Source organism: Rattus rattus, chromosome 1 (assembly GCF_011064425.1).
Source record: "Rattus rattus isolate New Zealand chromosome 1, Rrattus_CSIRO_v1, whole genome shotgun sequence".
NCBI lineage: Eukaryota > Metazoa > Chordata > Mammalia > Rodentia > Muridae > Rattus > Rattus rattus.
Window position 1 is genome coordinate 118,550,298 of NC_046154.1, and position 25,976 is coordinate 118,576,273.

General features: G+C 41.6%; 1 protein-coding gene across 1 annotated transcript; it reads right to left on the reverse strand.

The window, feature by feature from the left end:
• Positions 1–19,551: 19,551 nt before the first annotated feature.
• On the reverse strand, positions 19,552–24,681 carry Ndufaf4 (NADH:ubiquinone oxidoreductase complex assembly factor 4). The gene is made up of 3 exons (XM_032905080.1): positions 24,471–24,681; positions 24,130–24,233; positions 19,552–21,332 (listed from the first exon to the last, which is right to left on the reverse strand). Exons 1-3 carry the CDS (start codon positions 24,604–24,606, stop codon positions 21,048–21,050), a joined length of 525 nt encoding a protein of 174 aa, XP_032760971.1. The 5' UTR covers positions 24,607–24,681; the 3' UTR covers positions 19,552–21,047.
• Between the last annotated feature and the right edge of the window lie 1,295 nt (positions 24,682–25,976).

Consider the following 25,976-nt stretch of genomic DNA (forward strand, 5'->3'; position numbering starts at 1 on the left):
GAGAGAGAGAGAGAGAGAGAGAGAGAGAGAGAGAGAGACCCAGACCCAACAAGTTTCATTTGGATTTCAAACTTCAAATCTGGACCTAAATAAGCCTTTTTATAAAGTTAGCCTGCCAAGGGTATTTTGCTATAGTAGTGAAAGCAGGCTGGTACATTATTGCTACTAAGACCATTAATCAGTTGCAGTTCTGGTTCCTACAGGACAGGAGGAGTCACGATATATTTCTACCTAGTATCCGCAGTACTAACTGTCCCATATGTAGCTGTTCTTATCAAGCATCTTTGATAGTTAAGGTCTTTGGGAAGCTCCTAGGATCCTGCCTCAAGGAGATGTAATCTCCTGATAGAATGACTCACCTAACTCTCTCACCTAACTGCACAAATCAAATTTCTCAATACTCCAGAAAGAGTATAACTACATGACACCATGACTTCGCATGAGATGTTCATTCAAAACTCTTCTGCCGCTGGGCCGTTCTTTGGAGACGGATGTCTTCTCTCTGCCCAGACTGGTCTCGAACTTACGGGCTCTACTTCAACCTCCCAAGGAGCTAGGAGAAGTGGTACCTGACTGCACTTGGCTTCTTTCTCTTCTCCCACCTTTCCTCCCTTCCTCCTCCCCTTTCTTCATTTTACTGCAGTAGTTATTTTTTTTAAAAAAAAGATGTCCCATCTGTTTCATGTATCACAGCAGATGGATTCTGCCTATGAAATCTGCCACACTGTGAATATATTTCTTCATTCAAAAATCATTTTCTGATCACTTCCCTCCTGCTCCGTGTCAGAAGAAACAGAAATCCTACAGTGCCAAAGATAGAAATGAGAGTCATATACAGAGAGTGTCATGGATTTGTCCTTAAACCTTCATTACACCCTTCTCCTCTATACTGACAAGCACCACTAGCACTTGCAATAGTGCTCCGTGTACAAAACAGTTTCCTAAAGAGAATACGTAAAGAGAGGCATTGCAAAGAGACTCCAAACAATCTTCGCACAGTCTAAAAACAAGATTTTAAAGTTAATTTGTTGTATTTAGGCATATATGTGTCTGTGTGTCTGCCACCTGTGTATGAGTGCCCATGAAGGGCGCATGAGACACCCTGGAACAAAACTCATTCGTAAAGTTATTTGTATCTTTTAAAAATAATCTGTTTCAGAATACCTTTAGAAGGGGATAGGGAGGCAAAGTTTAGAACAGAGACTGAAGGAACGCCCATTCAGAGCCTGCCCCGCATGTGGTCCATACATACACAGCCACCAGACTAGATAAGATGGATGAAGCAAAGAGGTGCAGGCTAACAGGAATCGGATGTAGATCTCTCCTGAGAGACACAGCCAGAATAAGGCAAATACATAGTCGAATGCCAGCAACAAACCACTGAACTGAGAACAGGACCCCCGTTGAAGGAATCAGAGAAAGGACTGAAAGAGCTGAAGCAGCTTGAGACCCCATATGTACAACAATGCCAAGCAATCAGAGTGTCCAGGGACTAAGCCACTACCCAAAGACTATACATGGACTGACCCTGGGCTCCAACTGCATAGGTAGCAATGAATATCCTAGTAAGAGCACCAGTGGAAGGGGAAGCCCTGGGTCCTGCCAAGGCTGGATCCCCCAGTGAACGGGATTGTTGGGCGGAGGGTGGTAATGGGGGGAGGATGGGGAAGGGAACACCCACATAGAAGGGGAGGGTTAGGAGGATGTTGGTCTGGGAACCGGGAAAGGGAATAATTACATTTGAAATGTAAATAAGAAATACCCAATTTAATAAAGGTGGAAAAAATAAAAATAATAATAATCTGTTTCTTCTTAGTTAATAGTCGACAATTGAAGCCCTTCTCTAAGCATCTCGTGTTGGTAATGCTGTGGACTAATGAAGCAAAAATGGGGCAGACTGTGGCTCACGCCTTCAATACTAGCCCTTGGAAGACAGAGGCAAGAGAATTGCCATGGTTCTGAGGTCATCCTGCACTGCATAAGTCCCAGGCCAGCCGGGATTCGGCTCAAGACTAGATCATTTAATTAAGTGATTAAAATAAAGCACACTAGCAGGAGTTCTGTCACAAGATCTGGCCATTTTTAAACTTTCACCATCAACATTCCAGCTCTTTCCTCTTCAGCATTCTAGACGCAGCCTCTGGCTGTGACATACATGCAAGCCATCAGCTTTTCTGTGGTGATTTATAATCTGCAATTTTAGGAAGACTCGGTTTCTTATCACTTTAATACATTTCTATGCCTATATTTTCGTCAAGTTCTTGTGGAAGCAAAACCCCTTGGAAATTTTTCCAATCTCTGAATGTGGGAAATTGTGTTTAAATTACAAATTCAGAACGAAATCTTTATTTATGCTAAGAATGTTGTACTGATGTTTCAAATGGTTTATAAACTCAACTGGTATACACAAGTGAAGTACAAGTGCACCTTCTATGGGAGGGTGTACACCTACAGGGATGTCTTTCTCAAGCCTGCTAGGATGCCATATTCTGAGGATTGAATGCTAACGAGGCCTGGCATTATGTGTCTTGTATGTGTTGACTAGACATGCACAGACCCTTCTTGCTTGCCTTGGGAGCCCACTGCTCATGTTGTCATGGATCCCACTGAGGCTTTTCAATCTGTGGACCCAAATGCCACTGTAAACCAAATATATCATTTTAGACAGAGAGATATTTTCCAGTACCAAGGCCCCAGCCTTACACATGTATGTCGAAAGGTCAAAAGTTGTAAAGCAAATACTTTTGGCTCAAATATCAAATAGTAACTCTCCATCCCATTATTTGAGAAAAACACATCTTATATTTAAAGACGATAAGAAGGAACTGCAGGACTTACTATCAGGCTGCCCCTAGGACATTTCTAGACAGTAAGACTAGGCAAGACTTTGCAAAATACCTAGAGGAAGTAGTTTTTACTGGTGTTTCACAAAAGGTGTTCTGAGTTCACGTACTCTAGAAAGAAGCCTCCACCCCAAGCAATACTTTTAAGGGTATCACACTCTTAAGCTTTCAAAGAAGGCACAGGTTGGGAGGATGCTCACTGCTTGTTTGTTTGGTTGGTAGGTTGGTTTTTCCTATTTTCTGTTGCTACAACAAAGTAGCTGGGTCTAGGAAGTTTATAAAACGAACGGGATCATTTGGATTGCAGTTTCTGAGGCTGAAAGCCAATTGTCACACAGCCTGTCTGTCAGGACTCCTGTGAGAGCTGTATCATGTCACAATGGGCAAGTACAGGTACACAGTGGCCTGCTTTTTGACAACCCACTTTATCAAGAATGATCTCCAAGAGACCAGCAGTAATCCTTACCGAGGACAGTGACTCCCTTTACCCCATTACCTCACAATGAGCACCAGCTCTTAGAGGCCTCATCCTGACAACACTACCACAAGCTCTCAGGTCATTAAATCATCTCCCAAGCCAGACTCCTAGGTAGAAGATCATCTCTGTCAGGTGTTTTCCTTACAGGCACACATTCTCATCTTCTTTGCACTGAAGGGTGTTGAGAGCAGGGCAGGATGGATTCTGCGGGGACTTTTCTTAGACTGGAGACTTGAGCCCTCATGAGAACCCAATGTCCTCTTCATGGAAGGGCTCTGATAATGAATCCCAGTGTCTGACCATGAGCAAACACAGGGCCTTCCCAACAAAAAGTGTATCAAGGTAACGCCAGAGGTTCTTTCCTATCTTGAAAACCACAACCAACTATCTTTTTTTTTTTTATTTTAACCCCCTCCTGGTCCACCACACTTCTTATTGAAACAAGGTCTAGTGTAGGTCAGACTGGTCTGGAAATCGCTGTGTAGTCAAGAATGACCTTGACTTTGTGATCCTCCTCTCAAGAGCAAGGATGACAAGCTTCACCAAGCCCCTTTTGCCTTTTGCCTTACAGAGTTTCAGCCTTTCCACATTTGTTACAAACCTTAATGGGAGTGCAGTCCAAATGTAAATTACTCTCTCTCTAATTGGATTTTCTTTATCAAATCCAACAATGACTCATTATATATTGAAATGTTTATGCAGAACAAGTGAGAAATTACAGCTGGTTGGACAGCCAGAGGGCTTTCTCATTACAAGGAGAAATAAACACTGAATTCTGATAGTGACGAGCTGTATGCTGCCTTGAAATAGGCACTGCATAAAATTTGGTTTCATGAAAACCTGAAGTCCTTATTCAGGTTAAAGTGAACAAGAAATGTAACAGCTCAGGAATGTGTGCAATTTTTAGATTCGGTGTCCTCATTATAGAGTAAAAATAGAAAAATCTAGATAGTATTACTGTCTTGTTCTGAAGCAAAGCTATGTGGCTTCAGCTTCTTCGAGAATCTTTCTGAGAATATGAAAGTCATGAGGCCTCAAATATGCATGAAAATACATTTGTCAAATTACATAATATATTAAAAAATAAATGCATAGCCGGGACTTTGCAAAATAGTAACGCAACAACAATGACAGAGAGTCCCAGCGAAAGACGGTTTGAGTGCCGTTGTTTGAACAACATGAGTTCCTTTCTCCATCCTCTCTGTGAAAACAAGCAAAGAACCAACAGGACTACTGCAAATATTTGAATAATTTGAAAAACTTTTGTAGTTTCTTCTCTATTTACTTTGGAGTCATCAGCTCTCTGCTATTTCTAGAACAAAATGAACATGTTTAAATATATAAATGTATAACTGAACAATGTAAAATCCACAGTTCCAATTTCAAATTCTTGGCTGCTGCTCAAATCATTGTTCTATTTTCTTTTGTTTCATTTTTAAATACCTGATCTTTGTGAGGAAGGGACATTTACAGGATATAAAGGACAAATAGTTTTGGTGTGTCACCTTTATGTGTCCACCAGAGATGTTTCTAAAACTGTGTGTCCATTTGCTTTGTCCCTGTCTTCGATGTTTCAAATAAGCCAGGGTGAAATCTGTCCCTGACTACATCTGCCAAGTTCTAAATTTATATATCAGACAATTTTGGGCTCCATAAGTAATAACTATTTAGCAGAAATTTATATGACTCATAAGTAATAGGAATGGAGAAGTCACTTGCTATTAAATCCTAGCAATGAAGGGTGGACCAGGAGAACTCACGACACTGCTTTTAGAGCGTGACTATAAACATAGGCAAAGGAAAAGTAAGTAAAGAAAGAAGTTAGCCAGAGAGAGGTAAGAGGCACAGGGGTGTGCGTGTGTGTGTGTGTGTGTGTGTGTGTGTGTGTGTGTGTGTGTGTGTGACACAGAATCTCCAATTGTATCCCTCACTGGCCTGGAACGCACAATGTAGACCAGATTGCCTTTGAACTGTCAGAAAACTACCTGCCTTTGCATTCTGAGTGCGGGTAATTATAGCAACATAGCCAAGGTCATTTCACAGCACCCCATGAGTGAGTTTTGAAAATATACAGAGTCTTTATTGGCTGCCTCTCTAAGCAAAGCCTTTCGCCACCCCTCCCTATTCAGGTTCATCTCCCTGTCGCCTTAGCAACCAAAATACCATAGTAAGCATAATAAGATTTATTGAGAGATGAAAGAGCTTCTGGTGCCTGTCTTTAGGTCGTGTGTCTCATTTTTGGAGGCTGAATTTCCTTCTCTGAGCACTTGAGATATGAATGCCTAATTACTCAACATTCAGTAGCCTGTTTCAACTGATCACCAAGGATACCACTGAGAAAGCCATGAAGACGAACTTTAAAGGTCAGCACTGACTCACTAAAAATGAGGCAAAACAAAAAACAAAACAAAACAAAAAGAAAAAAAAAACAAGAAGACTAGAAAGAAAGACATATTCCAGAAAAAAAAATAGCCCAGGTCCTTGAGGTTTGTAAAAGAAAGCAAAAGCACAGTCCTTGGCAGGAAACTGGGATGCAGGATGAAACGATACAGGGTAAAGCAGGTTACTTGCACATTCTCCATGTTCCTTCTAAACCTTGGCACATAAGTTAGTAGTCCATGACGAATCCTAGTCTCTCCTTTTCCGCCCATCACTTTCCCTGTAAGATGCACTGTTGGATATGACATCTGTGTAAGCTTCCACTCTGGGAACTCTTCTTTATGTCAGTTGTATTGACATTTAGTCTCAAAGAAGATTCTTGCTTGCTAGGAGCTTGGAATAGAGGTATAGTGGTGATGAGCTGGCCACCACTACCATGGTTCAGATGAGGCCTCTGGAGAGCAACCATGTCTGGGACAGCTTCTCTCCGATGATTTTCAACATGACCTTGAGTAGAAGAGCTTTATTTAACCATCCAATATGTTCAGTTTTCTTGTTTACAAGCTGGTGGTGATAGAAATGAGCTACCCTATAGACTAACTTAGATTATGAAATGAAATCAGGAAAGAACTTGACATTATGCCGGGCAAATAACAAACACTATGTACATGCCATGATCAGTATCATTAACCATTGTGGATCTACCAGTGAGCTTATGATATTCTAGAAAAGATTATAAGGCTTCTCTTTTGAGTTTCCCACAGATTATTAGCTTCCTGAAGATTTACCATCATTGAAATTAAAGTCTTCAGGCTCAAGGCAGCCAAAGCAGAAACCAAACCAACAACTTCTGCCTGTGCCCTGGACTACTTACTGCCTTTCCCTACCTGACCTGGGGGGTTAGAGGTGAGGTGGTGCACAGGAACAGGTGAGAAATACCACAGCAAGCTCATGCGAATGCTGCTGCAAGCTCTTTTAATACCCTCCACCCATCCCCCACTGGTCTCAAGAAAGCATCCCTTCTAAACAGCAGTTCCCAATTGGCTGGCATTGTCTGTATCAGCAAACCTTGGTCTCTCAGCTGTTTTCAATTAGGTCCTCCTGCAAGAGATACCTTTGCAGCTGCACCCCTTCCCCATCCCCTACCCCTAGCGTTTATGTAGAGGTGACCGTGCCTTTCCTTGTACAATTCCACCCTTTTGTTTTTAATTTTGACAGCCTAGTGGGAGCTGGGGTGCCATTGCCTTGACATTGTTGACCACACCTCGGAGGATTCCCATTATACTGGACTGTGCCTGTCTTAGGTTGTCCTGTCTTCCAGGATCTTACCCATCATTGACTACCAACTCTCAAAGAATCATGTCACAGAAGGGAAAGATGAGGAGCAGTCTACATGGTGTTCTCATGGATCTCTGCCATCCAGGCTTTGATCACTTCCTTAGGGGCCCACAATCAGGATTTTTGAGAGCCATAGGCTCCTGGAGGATTGATGGAGGAGCCTTATTGATGGAGCACTGCCTGTAGACATGCTGTGCAAGACATTTACACAAAATATGGGTGGAGGGTATTAAAGGATCTTACAGCAAACAACACTAAGTTGGAATTGTGAGATGTTCCAAAGCGTTGTTTTCTCCCTTGTCAAGTCACCATGGTATGCAATATCTGTCTGAGACTTCTCCCTAAAAAGAGTACACAGGTTGAGGCAAGAGCAGGGAGCCATGCACCCGGGGCAATCATAGTTACTTCAGAATGTGACCTACTAAAGTCTCTGAAATAGTTTGAGTGTTTTAAATGATTTGCTTTTTCTGTACAACAAGTTAAATGTATTCTGTACATGTCTCAAATTAATAGCTTACTAAGTAAAATTTTTCTTTTCTTTTTATGTTTTATGGGGTTTGTTTTTAATTTTTCATGTATTTGTGTGCATTTGCATGCAACCCACAATACAAATGTAGTGGCCAGAGGACAACTTCTGGAAATTGATTTTTTTCCCTTTACCACACGTGTTCTGGGGATTGAATTCAGGTTCCGTCTTGGCAGCAATGGTTTTTAACTGCCAAACCATCTTTCTGGCCTTTATAATTTGGAGGTTTTGTTGTTGTTTGTTTGTTTTGTTTTGTTTTACTGTTCTTTGCCTTTTTAATTATTTTTATTTGTTCATGTACTTTGTTTTTATTGGATTTTGAGACATTCTTTCCACGTGATTCCAGCCTAGACTGAGCCTCCCTAGTGCTTGAAGTACAGGTCACTAGCTTTGGCTTAGAGGTCACTTTTTAAAATGGCTGTTTTTATTTATATGTATGTGTGTATGCCCAGTCCCAGTAGATACATCTATATAACATTCCTGTGCCCATGGCTCAAGGAACATTGTGGAAAGGGGAACAGAAATCATATAAAACCCAGAGGACCAGAGAGAGTTTGTAAATACATAAATAAATAAGTTACACAAAATCACTGAGTGAAGCCCAGTCAAATGACTGATGTCCTTGTGAAAGAGAGCATTAGGACACAAGGGAGCACCAAAGAAAGCTCATGTGAAAATCCAAGGAGAAGACAGCCACCTTTATATCTACAAGCCAAGAAGAGCATTCTCAGAAGAAACCAATCTTTCTTAAACTTAGATTCCATTATTTAGAAGTATGAGAAAACATGGCTCTGGTTTGTAAACCACTGGGTCTGTGGTGTTCTGGTTATCTGAAGCATGCATCTCATAGTACAAATGTTGGGATGGTTAGCTAATCCAATGAGCTCATCCATGACAGTCACATAACCAAGGGATTCCAATGCATATAAATATAAACACTAGGTGTTAAAAGGCTACATCAGTCTAATGAAATGGGAATCTCAGAGTGCACTGGATAGTCACGCCTTTTCCAAAGCATTAAAAAGTCTTTTCTCAGCATATCAAGCTCAACAAAAACACCAACAGGAGCAAAACCGCATCAGACATAGTTAGACACAGATATCAGTCACAGTCCAGCAAAGATAAAATTAAAATGCCAAATAGCATGTAACAGCATAGAAAATTCTCACTCCTTCCTCTCTCTCTCTCTCTCTCTCTCTCACACACACACACACACACACACACACACACACACACACACACAGGAATATGTTCCCAAGAATAGAAGACTTTATATATGCAGTTAGTAAATTAGTCATCCAAATAAAGAGACTTGGCCTGAGGAAAAGCCAAATTCTTCAGTGAACTAATAAATTTATACAGTTTTACCTCTTAAAGAGAAGCCTCATTCTTCTTGAGACAATAATCGTGGTGAAGACAAATAAACCTTGCTCAAAAGAACATGCATCCTTCCTTTGACTCTATTACTTTTACACTGCTAAGAGCAGGTCTGAAATTCTGCTCTGTAATGGAATCATTTGTATACATCTCTCATCTAAGCAAGAAGCCTCCTTATTCTTGTAACAAGTAACTAATCAACAATATCCATGAGCTGAAATCGAACTAAATTATTTTTCCATAGATTTCTGAAGTGTTATTTTGTATCTCAGGTTACAGGAAATAACTGCCAGATAAGTGTAAATGTTACAGCTTGGATGGAAAGGTATCCTGGAAGTCCAGAGCCAAAGAATACCATAGTCACACTGCACAGCAAATCATACTAGAGATTTATTGGGAAGGAAAGCCCAGGCAAGAAGCAGCAGAGAACTGAAAAAGAGACAAGGTTTATATAGAGTTTCTCAGGGGCAGGAGCTTTCCAGAATGTCCTGGGATTGGAGGGATTATGTGGCCTGATCTTGGGGCAACATCAGGAATTGGTGGCTATTGTTTTTGGTTTGGGGTTTTTGTTGTTGTTTTATGTAGGGTGAGGCCTGGCAACTCTCCCATTCTGGGGCTGACAACTGCTGTTAAAGCTGTTCTAGAGTAGGGCTGGGGGCTGGGCCTGGCCTTTGAGCTCCTCAAGAGTGGATTTGGCCACTGGTCCCCAGGAGCTGGGTTTACAAGGAATCTGTGAGCAAATCAGAGAAAGCCACCCTGCCTGTCTTAGTTAGGGTCTTATTGCTGTGAACAGACACCATGACCAATGTAAGCTTTATAAAGGACAACATTTAATTGGGGCTGACTTACAGGTTCAGAGGTCAGTCCATTATCATCAAGGTGGGAGCATGGCAGCATCCAGGCAGGCATAGTGCAGGAGGAGCAAACAGACTGAAGTGTCCCCAGGCAGCTAGGAGGAGGGTCTCCAAGCCCACCCCCAAAGTGACACACTTCCTCCAACAAGGCCACACCTTCTAATAGTGCCACACCCTGGGCCAAACATACACAAACCATCACACTGACCAAGTTGACGTGAGTACTGAACAGCCAACAATAAGGAAATAGTATTCCTACTGGGAAAGTCATGAGAGATGATTTTTGGAGAGATAAAATAGGCCTGGATTTTCTCATAATTTAATGTAGTTCAATAAAAAAAAATGACTGGATGAATTAAAGTGAGGTGTATAGTGGTTTCACAGTCACAACTTTTTTTTTTGGCAAATCAGTCTGAGGGTCGTGTGGGAAGTTGATTTCTAGGTAGACATGATGAAGTGGAAGTTGGACGTTGAGGTGAATAGGAGAATAGTTGGAAATGTGAACTTGAGTCCTGCAGCTGGGAGCTTAGAGGAACAACTGCAGAAGCAGGCAAAGGAGCACAGCACAGCAGGCGTGGGGCTTCTATTCCGAGGCAGGGGGGCTGCACTTTTGTTTTTACAAGAGGTACTTTTAAACTTTGCTGAGGATTTTAGCACGTCATTTATTTTTGAGGACGTTTTAAGATTATAGAGTCTGCTTTTGACAAATGCAAAGTCTTAAATGAAGTGATATGATACCCACCGTATTAGTCAGGGTGCTCAGAGCCCCAGACCAAGAGAATGTGTATGTGTCATAAAAAGAGAATTTACTAGACTGGTTACATGATGGGGCTGTGAGTTCGATTTTTTTATTATATTAAATTATTAATTATAGGAATTATTAACTATAGGAATGATATAAAATAGCTTAATTTTAAATACACAGAGACATGTTTGTACACTTGTATTTACTAATGGAGTCACTGACCCAGTGTCCACCTGGATCAGGACAGAACACTTTCAGAGCTTCTCGTGTCTAATCCTAATCAATAACTGTTCAACTTAAAGGGGGGAAGTTGTAGATTTATAGTGAACACCTGGCAGCTGCCTCCTTAACCTAGCTATTACAGTTAGCATAATCAAAATGTGTAACTTGATCCAATGACCTTACACTTGCACTCTTTCTTACATTTTCTTTTTGAATGCTGCCAACCACTGGGCCTTGGGAAGCCTGTGTCACATGCATATGCTATGTATAAAGGCTGGCCCATAGCCTTTAGATAAACCCCAGCCAACAAATAATTGAGTCCTGCCGTGACGGTGATGTCCAGCTCAGATAAGCCTTCAGATAACAACATCCAAGCTTCCAATACACCTGAGATCTCGAAGGGGAGTCACTCAGGTGAGTTCCTGCTGTGGATCCATGAGAAGGAACAAATAGCTCTTTTAAACTTTAAGGTCTTAGGATGATTTATTGTTGGAACAACTGGACAGCAATTAATACCCTAACTCCAATGTCCAAGAGACTTGGGCCTTGGTTATTGTCTACACTATACAGCTTCTACATGAGTGCCTACAATGTAAGTGAACAAACACTTATGATAAATGAATGATTGGTAGCAAGACTGGCCTCAGAGGATGATGAGAAGAGCTACCTGTTTTAAAAAGTTTAAAAGTTTCTCTCTTCTTTTACTTAACAACTTACTTGAGCAAGCAGAGGAAAGTTTAAAACTGACTATATTAACTTTACATCCACATTCAGAACTGGGTCATACATTTACCCTATCTAGAAGTGGGTCTCTTAAAAAAATAGCATGCCGTGACCTAAATATTTAAGGGCCTCATTAAGAATGTTGTTTTGAGGCTTCACTCATTTTTAAATTGAGTCTTTACAATTTTGTCGACCTTAACTTTTGCTAGTTTTCACCGAAGTACCAGAGTCAGGGACCAGAAAAAACAAAGAAGGGTGTGGACTGGCACTGTTTGGTTGTGATGATGCTATAGTATTTCTGGATGCTTGTAAAATACAACATGACATTCTCTCTCCCTCTCCCTCCTTTCCCTTCACAAGGCATTTTAAATATCTTTCCAGACTCCTGCCTGAATCAACCTCATGTGCCATGGTAGGTTGCAGGGGCAGGAAGACTGATACAGACATGCCTGACTCACTAACGAAGGTGAAGCCTGAGCTGGAGCTGAATGCCACAGCACTAGCCTAGCAAGTGCAGATCTGAGTTCCAACCCCAGTGAGGAACCGAAAACAGAACAGCAAGAAAGGAACAATGAATGGGCTCTAAGGAGCAGTGAACAGTCAGGGTTTGAATGCATGGTAGCTCTGCAAGCACCCCCCATACCGACAATAATAATAATAATAATAATAATAATAATAATAATAATAATAATAATCCGAACCCAAAATGGTAGTGCCCATTGTACCTTACATGAGTAGCTATGAAAGAACAAGTCTTTAAATATTTACAAGTCCATAAGAAGGAACCACCACATCATAATGTCCTATATTGAAAACAAGTTGAATTTAAAGCAAATTAAAATTATATAAAACAGACTGCTGTGCAATAAGCATCACTGAAAAACGAAAGGCAATTGTAGACAGTTCTAAGGTAAAATTAGAGATCTTTATTTTACGATTCAGTTAAATTGTTGAACCATTGTGTTATATTTACCTTGTGAGGCAATGAGATATTTAAGGAAAAATTGGCTGCATTTCCCATACAGTGTGGTACGAAGCATATCGCTACAGAGCAAATATACTTAAACATCATTACCTCTAAACGGAATTTCTGCCACCAAGCATGGATTACTAAATTTAATCAATAGTCATCCTTCTGGAAATAGAAAGAGGCCTGAGGCTCACTTTGGAAACCGTTGAGCTTGGGAAAGAATTCAGACAGTAAAGTGTTTTTCCATGTGAGTACGAAGACCTGAGTTTGAGCCCAGAACCCACATAAAAAGATTGGCGTGAGGGCGCGTGCAAGGAAGATGGAGACACACAGCTCCCTGACACTTTCTGGCAAGCTGCAGACAATAGAAAGATCTAGTCTCAAAAAGTCAGGGACAGGACACTGAGGAAATGACACTGTAGGTCCGAGTACATGCTCACACACTCCACTCTCACCCATACAAGAAACAGTAACTCTCCCGTCAACCCATACATGCCAATGTACACGGCAACAGCCAACTTCCCATGTAAATCCTTTCATCAGCTTGCTGGCTTTGGATCACCGAGCAGAGTTCCTTTCGGTTGGGTGACTTTGTTTCTTCAAAATTCTGTATCTTTTCTGAATGTTATACTTTCTCACACAACTAACAACCCTGTTTCTTTTCCACTCAGGAATTATGTCTCAAGATCCATACCATGCCTTATATAGATTTCATTTTGATTAAATTCTTGTCACTAGATTAGTTGTAGGGCTAATCTTGATTGTCCATTTGATACACATAATAAGAGGGAACATCAACTGAAGACTCGCCTTCACCAGCCCGTCCTGTGGCCGTATCTGTAAGGCATTGTCTCGACTGATGACTGATGAAAGAGAGCCAAATCCACTCTGGGAGGTACAATCCCTAGGCTCGTATCCTGGGATGAATAAGAAAGGGAGCTGAACAGGAGCCTGAAAGTGACCAAATAGACAGCATCCTCCATGCTCTCTGCTCAGTTCCTGCATCTAGGTTGCCACTTGAGCTCTTGGCCTGGCTTTCCCTAACAAAAGACTAGAATCTGGTACGTGTAATAAACTCTTCCCTCCCCTAGTTGATTTGGGTCAGTGTTTTATCACAGCAACAGAGAAGCAAACTAGGATATCAGCCATGCCTTCTCTGTGGCTTTCTCCTCACAGAAAGCAGAGGAAGAATTTTGTTAATACTTAATACGTATTTCACAATATCGGTACACTGAAAAATGACAGAACTTTAGGATTCTGTTCTAGAAACCGAGTTCTTCTAGTATACTTCTGCTATATTCATATATGTCCCCATGACATAGTTTGTACCACAATAATTTGGTCCTAGTATATGAGAACTGGTAGAAGGAAGAGGAAGAGGAGGAGGAGGAGGAGGAGGAAGAGGAGGAGGAGGGGGAGGAGGAAGAGGAGGAGGAGGAGGAGGAGGTGGAGGAGGAGGAGGAGGTATTCAGGATTGCAAAGAGTGCAGTTTTGTTGGCAACTTGAAATGCTGCTACAGAATTGCTGAACATTAAAAAAACTTGTCTCCAGCTGCTGTACGGAAGTGTGACTTCCTTCATAATGGAGACTCACCATCCAGGTCAGAAAAAGACAGGCTCTTCCTAATCACCAAAACCAGAAGGTACTTAGCTTAAGCTAACCTTCAACCATCAGGTAGTTTCTTGGTACAAGGGTCAAGGCCATAAATCTCCATAACACTCAAATGATTTTGACTATAGTGTGCTGCTGACAGGGAAAACCATCCAGAAACCCTCCAGGAGGATCATAGGGCAATCATAGCCATCAAGATGGGAGATGGCTGGGGCCAGATAAAGCTAAATCCATGCATAGCATCTTCCGAACTGGCTTATGAATTCTCCTCTTCCACAATGCTCTGAGCCCATTTGGGATGTTGGCACTGCCCACGGAATACCACAAGGTTGCATGTCTGACTTGGAAATCTGTGCCAGCCATATGACTAATGCTTCTCCAAGAGCATCCACACAGCCAGCCAGAGTAAGTTTACCTAACAGGACCAGTGTGTGTTGCTTTACCATTGCAAGATGTTTTTGTTTCTCTTTCACTTCACCAACTCATCTGCTTGGTTACATAGGGCAAATAAAGCACAATACACCATATGTGTTTGGCTTTGATCCTAGAGAGGACATATTGTGAAATGAGCTGAAGTGACTCATATATGATATGAGTAAATGTATCTCATTTATGTTTCAAGACTGACTACCACCAGCAGGTTAACTCACTTTTTCTCTAGAAAGGTCTTCTACTATATTACGGTTGTCTCATATGCCACAGTTCCAACTACAAATGTAAGGTCTCAGGTTCTTCCACAGCTGTCAGTACAAACAGACATCCCTGGTCTATAAGTTATCAGCAGCCATACTACCTATTAATTCTGCATGTTAGCTCTTCTGACTTTCTCAACAGGACAAATGGCAGATTGCATGATGGCTGCAGATAGATACTCAAGTTCCCTCTACTGGTTCATGTTAATACCAAACAGTTTCAGGCCTGGCAGCTACCCTCTCCTTGCACTTAGGTGTGGCCACCTAGGTAGTCAGGTAGTTTCAAAGGGAGCACAGCTTGCAAGTTAATAAACTACTGTAAGACACACATGGCTGCAAACATTCATATAACTCATTTATAGCAGGTGTTTACATGAAAAAAGGTTGAGGCCCGATAGGCCAGTCTGCATTATGACTGCTGTAGACCCCCGTACACTGCTGTCGTAAAAAGACTGTATCTAGTTCCAGCTCCCTTCCAGAAAGTGATCAACACTTCAGAACGTTTGTCTGTGCTATTAAGGCCAGAGTCCAACTCATGCCATCTAGTGACTTTTAACTGCATTTGCACGTCGAAGTGTGTCTTTACAGATGCTTTATGCTGGGAAATATTCCAATCTTATGTGGCTCCCTTCTTAATCACAGATAGGGTTACATAGGTAGAAATTTACACTATAAATGAAAGCACACCAGTAAGGAGAGCCTCACAAAAGCCTGTGCATGTTTAATGGTATGGGGGATGGGGAAGTTGGCCCTTCGCATCTCTCTGTGTTTGGAAGCAAACAGGTCTTATCCAACCAGAGCATCTATAAGAACTTCACAGATGGTTCAGGGCCATGACTCCAGGGGTTGGCAGTCTGTCACCTCATGCATAGGTGACAATATAGTCATTCTACCATATCTCTCCATAATCCTCCCGTTACTATGGCATCGTCTGTATTAATGGTAGTATGTAATGAGAACAGAGCGGTCCCAAGCCACCATAATATGACTGACAGTTGGGTGGTGTCAATATCCTGAGGCAATAGCTAGGGTGACCACTGTTTTCTCACCCCCCACCCAAGAGAAGACAAACTGGTTCTGTATGTGTTTGCCAGGCAATGCTGAGAGGAGCATCAGTTAAGTTCAGAGAGCATTTACAAAACCAAAAAGAAGTTTTCTACTACTTTAGTCATGTTAGGTACCGTATCATGCCTAGGAGACACCAGCACAGTTCCCTCTAGTCAATGTCATTGTTAAATTCCCATCCTGCCTTTTCACCACCCAGACTGGGCCATTAATAGGCACGGCAGGCAGACACCAGAATTCCTTATAATTCTTCTATGGGCTCTAATTGCAGCATGTCACCTGGAAACTTATATTGTCTGGTATTTACTACCTGTTTAGATGTGTAGAGGCTAACAGAGTCCTACTTTTCTTGATTAATGCTGCCTTTACTGCCTGAACTTTGGGTTAAAACTGCCCCCCCACCCCACCCCACCCCATAGAGGTCTGTAACATCTTTCCTAATAAAAAGTATTTGCTTTTGGCATGATTTTAGAGACTGGGAGATTGAACAAATACATAGCTGGGAGGGACTCTGCTTCTTAGGTCCCATCAATTACTGCACAGGGCCCAGAGATCATCCTGAGTGGTAGCACATCAGTGTATATTAGCACATGTATCTATTACACCTATTCTTGAAGGACCAGCAGTGCACAGAGTCTGACATAGGCTTCTTCCTGCTGCCTTTACTCACGGGAGTGGAATGGGATATCTATTCCAGCAGCTGGTTATGCTGGAGGGAGGAAATGCCTCACCTCCCAGAAGAAGCGGAAAGAAAAGGTTGTCGAGGGCTTGACCTTCTTCCACAGAACTGCCATGATGGCACTTGTTTGCAAGCAAACCAACCATTCTGTCTCTGCTTTGTTGGACCCGCCCTCATCTTTTCAGTATGTTCTTGTCTCTTCTCTTTTATGGGAAGGCGCACCCTTGTCCCAGTCAGACTTAGACTCTCTTGGGTTAGCAACGGCCTTGACTACATTATAAGAAACCTTGCCCACCAGTTGAGCTGAGAAGGAAGAAAAAGAAGCTGCACCATTCTTGAGAGGCATTTGGTAATTTTTTTTCCCTTCTGGACACAAATAAAGGAAATCTGATTTATTAGGCCCTCAAACCACAGAAGCATAAATGGCCTGTTGTGTGCCCATTTCCCACAGAATACCTTGGGTTTTGTCAGCACTTTTCCATCAGGAAGGGGGTGACTGTCCTGGTGGATCTATCTCATTTAGGCAAGCCTCTCTCATATCTAAGAGGATCCAGTCTGTAAAATGACTTCCTAGGAAAGAGCAAGCATTATATGGGCACCCAAATCAGAGATTAGATGAACAGTAGCACCACTCAGTTTTCAGCTTTATGTTCTGCCGTAAGATACGCTATCCCCTCCCTTTCCCAGTGTTTGCATCCAGGCAGTGCAACTCACAAAGCAGTGTTTGTAACATTTAGAAATTCTGCATTAATATACTAACAGTCCTGGTTTCTAGCACAGAAGGCTCTTCAGCTGATTATTCAGGGCTGTTTTCTTGTACCAAATCAACGGACAGTCAAATAGTAAGCATCATGGGTATAAGGGGTTCTTCCTTACTTCTCTTAAGGATCCTAATGTTTTATATTCCATTCTGATCATGACTGCTCAAACCTGATCAAACTTGTTTCCTCTTGCTATTCCAAACCTCCCAATGGAACCAAGTAAACAAGAGTTTTAGCTTGGCATTCTGATCTTCCACTATGTCTGGCAGGAAAGAGCCTGAGAAGAAACAGGGCAGAGGGTTGATACATTAGGCACATAGCATTTTCCAAGCTGTAAGTTTTGCTAACATCTTTAGATTCTTGATGACAGCTAAATGGGCCACCTAAACTGCCCACAGCAACAGCCATCTCACTGCCATAGCAAGATGCCAGCCTTCCTTCCCTTGGTGTGATAAGACCCTGTCTCGAACACCTCAGCAATTTTAGGTGACTATACTCATTGACATGTAGACCCTGGAGCATCCAATGCAGGAGTCTCCCCTTCCCTTATGGATTCAGATGACCACTTCAGGATTTCTGTACTCATTTCCTCAGTCTGCCGACTGTTTTGGATGAGTGAGATAGCTCTACAGGCTCTGCACTGGCACCATGCCTGACAACATGTTGGATCCCTGGGACCTACATGGGAGGAATCAACTCACCTTTTGTCCTCTTACCTCCACATCCAGGCTCTAGCTTGTCACACAGATATCACACACACACACACACACACACACACACACACACACACACACACACACACACACTCACACACTCTTTTTAAGAAGTAGGCAGATCTAGGATTGCAGTGCAGTTTATTGGGGACTTATTAACAAAAGCAGTCCTGGATAACATCAGAAGTTGGTGGAGACCCATGACATGAGTAGGAACCACAATATAAAAGTAGTCAGAGCAAAAGTGACTTCATCCAAGCCAGAATGCACCTGGTTTATCTTAAGCTTGTATCAGACAGACCCATTCCAGTCAGTCACTGCAACGAAAACCAGTGTTATTCTGGGCAGTTTTGGCAACTGTGAATGAAGGTGGCTATGGTTAGGTTGAATCCATGACTAGTTCTATAACACTACCCAGTAACTAGCCACTGGGGGAGATGGAGTCCATGGAATTAATGACCAAAAGGTTCTGTATTAAATAGCTATTTATGTATACAGATTCAGATCAAAGATGATGAATGTTTAAGGGCCCTGAGTAAATAACGAAAGGAGGATGTCCGTTCCTGAGCAAACATGCAGCTCTTTCTGAGTGATGAGGCACTAACCTGTAAGACAGTACTGGGGGGGCTGCTACAGATGGACTAAAGACTTTGAGGTCAGCTTGGCCTACACAGTAAGATATTACCTCAAACCTCACCCCATTCCAGCTCAAAAAATAAAAGGTAAAGCTAAGATATTACATCAAATGGCGTTGAGACGTAGTCTTTGTGGTTGGTATTGCCAGTAGCTGTGCCCAAGTCTGGATACCCTATCTCTTTGGGTAGGATTTTACCCAAACCACCTACTCTTCTGCTACAGGCTCCTTCATGAACAGCTTTTATCAGCTCTCATTTTTACTAATGCCAAACCTAGGAGTTTTCTTCTCTCCTCCTTATCCAGTTCTATTCCTTCAAATTCAGTTCCCCATTCCTCACTTTTCCAAATAAATATCAGACTCAAATACCAGTCATCGGCCACCAGTACCTGCAGACATTATAGTCACTGGTCATTTTTAGAGCATCTTTGATCTAGAGTCCATTCATTCAGGGATCTCAATCCTGCTACACAGTCTCAGAGAGGGTTAGAAGCTCTAAAAGGACTCATACAAGCACACATTTGAGCAGTCTTGGCCCTTTATACCCAGGCAACCTACATATCTAGTCACATAATTCTAACAACTTCCATATAGGCAATCCAGTGTAGTAGTCAGTACAAAATATTGTTTACTCTTCAACATCCACTTTGTAGTTACTGAAGTTCCCCAGGTTGTAACTTTCCCGGGAAAACATCCTTAACTTCAAGCCTGTGGTAGATGTTAAAATTAATCCATGTAAAGCACCTAGGTTAGTGCCTGGTACATAAACTGCACTTCAGACAATTACTGGTTGTATAATCACAGACAATTCAGACACAGCTAGTTATGGAACTGAAATCTAAACTGTTTTTCGAAATATAAATTCTGCACATTTTCTGCGACATTACAATTAGTGTTCTATATGAAACAAACAAACTAACAAAAAAAAAGGAACAGAAAAGTGGGCTAATGAGTAAAATGGAAGGATTTTATTGTGACCATATAAGAAACCGTATTTATATCTGCTAACCACCTAGGAAACACGAGTCAGTACTACTGATTCACATACTCATTTTGAATTGAAGGAAGATGGTTTTGACTACATTTTCCAAATAATTTGCAATGATTAGTATTAGCATGTTCTCTTAAACTTCTGTACTGAACCACAAATAAGTAGGTATAATTTGTTCACTGGACCTAGATCTGAAAAGGCTTACAAACTTTCCACTCATCTCCCCTCTTTGCTGTTACTCTGCCTCCCTCCATCGCCATGCTGAACTCCTCTCATCTTCCACATCATTTCCAGGGGAATCTCGAGGCAAATATGTCTGTTTGTTCCCTTGAAAGAACTTGGACAAGCCCAGTTCCCCCAACTCCATTCTGTCCCCCATGAAATGAGTTCCGTTTGGCAGAATAAATAAAAATACGAGTAGGATTCTGAGAACCTAAATTCTGGTCTCCTTGCATCATAAACTATAGACAACTCCGTCATAAGTTCTGTAGACACCCATTTTAACTACAAGACTCTGTACTCGCCTGGCCTTTTGTCATTTAACTTCACTATTACCCTGGAATTTACATAAGCAGAGTTCTACTTTTACAGAAATTCACTTTCAGAGAGGTCAAACAATGCGGCCAAGAACCCACAGGTACAGCATGCCAGAATGAACCAAACTCATATTACCTCATTTGAGATTCTAATACTGGAATGTGTCAGACTCCAGAGTTTAAGTGAATGAATCGGTAGTAACTTTCTAGGTCCCTTCAGGGATTTTATACTTCTACTGGCTACTTTTTCTCCTAGAATGAAAACAGGTATAAATATTTGGTTATCAAATCGGATCCTCTTATTTTTAGCTGTTCATATTTCTCTCATTTCTAAATTAAAGGAAGTTATTTTGTTCAAATAGTCTTAAGTATTGCCTCTTAGAAAACTTTTCAAGTTACCTATTTCTATTTGTCAAGAGACAGCTAGTAGGTCACAGATACTAATAATAATTCTAAAAAGTTATTTCATATTTAAAACATTAAAAACCCTCATGGATTTTTATTTTGTTGAGTACTAATATATATTTTTCTTCCTTTGCACTCAGTTTCCTCTCTTTCTTCACTTGGGAAATATAGTCACTGTGTCTCATTGCTGATTATCTGTCCCTAACACAATGCCAGTCTTATCGGAGTCAGGAGGGAGGGCTCTTCTTTTAGTGTCTCCTCCAAAGAACAAACCATCCTAAATTGGAAAGTGAAACTTAATATTGAACCAGTCACATGATCAATACTGACATACAGCCAGGAACTACACATAAATTAAAAAAAAAATTATATGAACAATCCTGAAGAGGTCAAAGAGCTATCCAAGTTATGGCCCTCAATCACAGTAACTTGTATAGTTTATATACACGAAAAACAAGGACTCAGAGCTTGGGAGCCCACATAGGAAATCGTTTTGTGATTTTCTTCATTTTGATTGTATTGCTTTCCTGTCCTCAGGAGGGACGATTTTGACTTCAAAAGTAACGAAATATTTGAGAAGGGAATTTACATCCTCCTGTTCTAAATGGTATTCCTGGGCGATTTTCTCAGCAGTCCATGTCTCTGGAGAGAGTTTATGGTTATTGAGAAGGGTCAGTGCTTCCACAACAGTGATCTTGCCTTTGGGAATGTCCTTGATATTCTTGTCAAATTGATCTCCTATCGGCAATCTGAACTCCTTTGGATGTTGCTGTAGTTCAATGGCTTTTACCTAGTACCAAAAAAAGAGGGCTTTAGGATAAAATACATCTTCCGCGACTCTTAAGTCTATACCATTTCTTTCCAAATAAATACATACATACTTCCTCAAACTTTGCTTTTTCATTGGAGTTCTTTTTTTCCTAAATATAGCTCGCTATAACTAAGAAAGCCTCTATAAAATTGTAACTGAACGCACACCATGAAATCACAGCCACTGACCATTACCGACCCAAAAATGTGAGACCCAAAGTTCTTTAAACTCCTTTTGAACTCCACCATGATGCCCCAAGTAGAAAATGCCACATCTAACTTCCTGTGATGGTCAGCAGTCACATAACCCACACCTAACTTCCTGTGATGGTCAGCAGTCACATAACCCACACCTCACTTCCTGTGATCGACTTGCCTTCAAGCTGTTTAGGTTGTTTATGAAATACAAACAAATTTCATAATTAAACTTGGATCCTACCACAAAGAGGCTTCATCATATACACACAAATATTCCAAAATGAGGTCTGCAAAGACTTCAGGTCCTAAGCAGCTCAGTTAAGGAAACCTCAACTTGTATGTGAAAAGAACGAGAATCGACTGGATTAAAATCACCTCTTTCAAGCTGACAGCACGGTAGCAGCGTACTGGACCGCTGTTTTCCAGCCTTCCTTCACTGGTGAACTCTTACCCAGACGTGTACGATGAGATAAACCTTTCTTTCTCCAAGCTGCTTCTGGTCACTTTTATCACAGCAAAAGACAGCACGCGCGTGCTCATGCAAGGGCGCACACACACTTACTCCTTACATATTTTGAGGCTTGGCCTGTGCATCACAGGCATACACAGGTAGGTAGATCTTTGTGAGTTCCCATCTAAGCTTACCCTCTGCCTTTGTGCTACTTAAGCTGTGCCCAGATTCCCTTTTTCTTCTCATTCCCAACTACACCTGCCTACACCACTTCTGGGCCAACATCTACATAATTCTCTCTCCCTTTTCTCCAATGACTCCCCAAAGCCCTCCTGATACAACTAAAATTCCTTGGCATATACTTCATGAGGCTGCCGTCACCCCAAGTCCCCCTCGCTCTCTCCTTGTCGCAGACCCTCTAAGCAGTCTTCCATACTTGCTCATTCCTGCTCCCACTTGAGTCTTAGACACTCACTCTCTTACTCTTCTACTTCCTAAATCTCAAAGAGTCTCTCGGCTTCCAAACCCAGGTACAACAATCTTCCCCGCCACACAAACAGATCTAACCTCCCCATTCAGCATTTCATATTAATTACTTGACACCTCCCAAAAAATTAATAAAGTTTAACATCTCTTTTCATTTAGTAGAAAGGCAGAAAAAATTTACAAATTGCATATAAAGATAAAATATTAAGAAGACAAGAAACTGAAAAACTACTTCCTGGCAGAAATAATAACGTGTTATGTGGGTAGCTACAAAATAAAAATCACCCGTTTTCCCATACATTAACATGAGGGGAAGAAAGTTTTACTTAATAACAACTTTCTTCCTCAAAGACTAAACAATTAGAAGATCTTTACCTTTTTCTAGTTAAACTGTGAACACAATCTAATTATAATCGAATGTAAACAAGGCTTACTAAAGACACTGGCAATTTGAGTTCTAAATTCATTTAGAGGAAAGTAATTTGAGAAGAGACAAGAAGCTTTTTAAGGTCACAACAGTGACCAGGATGTGTCATACAGTTTACTGAGTAGTATGGGTCTAGTGGTAAGAAACAAACCAGATAGCACCAGTAAGTTTATAAACCCAAGTAAGAACATTAATAAACTACATTGATACCTATTCAAAGAGATTAAACTGATCACTTCTACAGACTAAATACTAAGCATAATATGAAATAAATATCTTTTCACAAAAATCACACACACATATAAAACAAACAAACCCAGGCTTAGCATAAATGAGAAACCCTAGCTCCAAGTATTGCTCAGCTTAAAGATAATATATTATGGCCACCAATCAATGTATCTTTTGTGTGAGAATCTGGAGGTAACTGAATCCTACAGTCGCTATTAAATTATAAATATTATATAAGTAGCTATAATAGTAATCTTTTGCTTAGTATTAGACAATGCAAAAAGATTTATGATGCAAAAAACCTTTGAGAACTATGGCTCTTCATTTAATTTAACTCTTCACCTTACGGACTGCAACTTCAATTCACACCTCAGGCCCAGGGTTAAATGTAATTTCCTCAGAAGCACTCCCTCATCTTCCTGGGTCTGTAATTACACTATTGTTGTATAACTGCTCACCCACTTAATGTCTGTAGACTGCAGCATATCATGGGCCTCAGAGAGTACACGGCCTGTTTTGATCACTGCGCATAAACACACCTGACACATGAGACAGGCCCACCATTCCAGCATACTATATTAACTTACATATAATATTACACATCCTGTTGGGACATAGCCTCAAAAATATGAACATGTTCCCACAAACTCCCAAACATTGAGGCTGTCATTAAAAGCATCTTAATTTACAGAATATGAAAGTAGCTCTCAAAGTCTTATTTGTCGCTCAGCTAACCACTAAAAAGTGTGTAACCAAACCCTATAACTTAGCAATAAATAATTCACACAGGTCCATTCAATCAATCCCTTCACAGGTCTTTCAGTATACCCTAAGTATCCAACAAGCCAAACCCCGTGTCTAGATCGCTGTGCTTTTGCACTGACCACCGCTCCACACACTTAGCACTTTCACCCGTTTCCCTCTTTTTCTTGATCGCCTCCTCACACCTCCAAAATAAATTGGTGAGTTAATTAACGTATACATTACCGGCAAGGAAGGCACCGGATCTTTGGAATCGACATATACATCTCTTAGTAAGGACAGCAGCTTGTTATCTTTTCTAGAAACTTCTTCCTCGATTTCTGGATACTCTAGGGAAAGAAAAAAGGCCGTAATTTTTTTTTTAAAGAAAAAAATATCCCTAAAATCGTAAACATGTATGACAATTTAAAAAAAAAACAATCATCTGGACATCTAGGGACAAATATTAGGGCGAGACTCTGCGCGCATCCTGTGCAGACCCTGGGAGAGAGCGCGGGCTGCCACCACCGGAGCCCGGGCGGGGACGACCTCAATGTCACCGGAGGCCTGGGAGGGGCCGCACTCACGACTCAGGTGCTCCTGCAGGAGACTGCGGGTGGAAGGGTGCTTGGGTGCCATGGAGGGCTTCCTCTTGCTGATCTCCTGCTCCGCTCGCTTCTCCACGTTGAAGTTCCTGAGGGCGCGGGTCATGCGAGCCCCCATCTCTACCTCATGATGCCCTTAGTTCACTACGCACGTGGGGAAACACCGGCGCGGGTGACCTCTGTGCGCAGGGAGCATGCGTAGAGTAGGGGTCAGGCACCGGTAAAACGCCGACGGTGCGCTCGTCGCCCTCTAGCGGCCAGGAGGACGCATGCTGGATTCAGCTCCGCCCTCTTCCACAGAGGCGCATGCGCGGACAATTGCGGGCGTTGCTAGGGACGCCGGCCGGGGACTAGGGAGTTAAGAGCTGTTGCGAAATCCCGAGTAGCTAAAGTGTAAGGCGGAGATCTTCCAACCTCTTCAGAGGGTAGAGTGCAAGGTCATGGTAAATTTACCTGCCTATGCTTTTGAGAAACGAAAATAGAGAATATTTGTTCTCAGCCGTTCTTCCCGTTTTGACAGCCCTTATTTTCCTGTCCCCTGCCTGGTGCATTTCTGAGCCAATTTTGTTTAGGTTTTGTTTGTTTGTTTTAACTCTTCCGCTATTTTTGCACACCATTTTCCCGTCACTTTGTCCCCAATGCTATGAAGTTTCTTCCTCCTCACATTCGTATTACAAACTTGACGTACTCCTCTGTAAGCACCGGATCACCCTGCTCTTCTCAGTCCCATTTCTCAACTCAGCTGCCTCTCAGAGTTTCAGTAATCTTGGGAGACCCTGGTGAAACTTGGGCTTTAACGGTGTATTGGGGGACGACCAACGTTACACGTTCTATCTTCCTTTCCGCTCCTCTCCGGTCCCCCTTTGACTCTTCCTTTTTACTTCTGAAAGGGTTCGATGTGATTGACCCATACATTTTTAAAGCCCACCAGAAAGAAAATAAGTTTCCGAATTAATATTTCTCCCAGACTGTGGTTGTGAAATCTATTAGAAATCTTAGCCTGGTTGATTAGGTGAAATAGATTGGTCGTGTCTAACCAAAGCAAAAATTAGGGGGAAGGGTGTTAATTTTTTTAAACCACTATTATTAGACTGTTTCATAATAGGAGAAAACACTAGAGGGGTAAAGTTCTCACTGTTGCTTATGAAACATTTTCTGGTGACGGCTGTATTGGGAGATGGGACATACAGAAGCTAAAACCTCGTTCAGTGAGTTAATTTGTTAGTTATCCTGAAGGTGGCAGGCTGCTCCAAGATTTCCATCTGAGAGCGTTAAAACAAGTTCATAATTGGGTGGATTTATAAAAACCAATTTCTCTGAGTGCCGAGAAATGTTCCTCAGCCACATTAAATCTGTTGTGTGCTTTAAGAATTATAGTAGCAATTCTAATCACTACCTGCTAAAGTATTTTTATAAGTGAAAATCTCATTTTCATGTAATTGCACCAAACTTAGGGTAATATGAAAGTAACCTCACACTGGAGTTTCA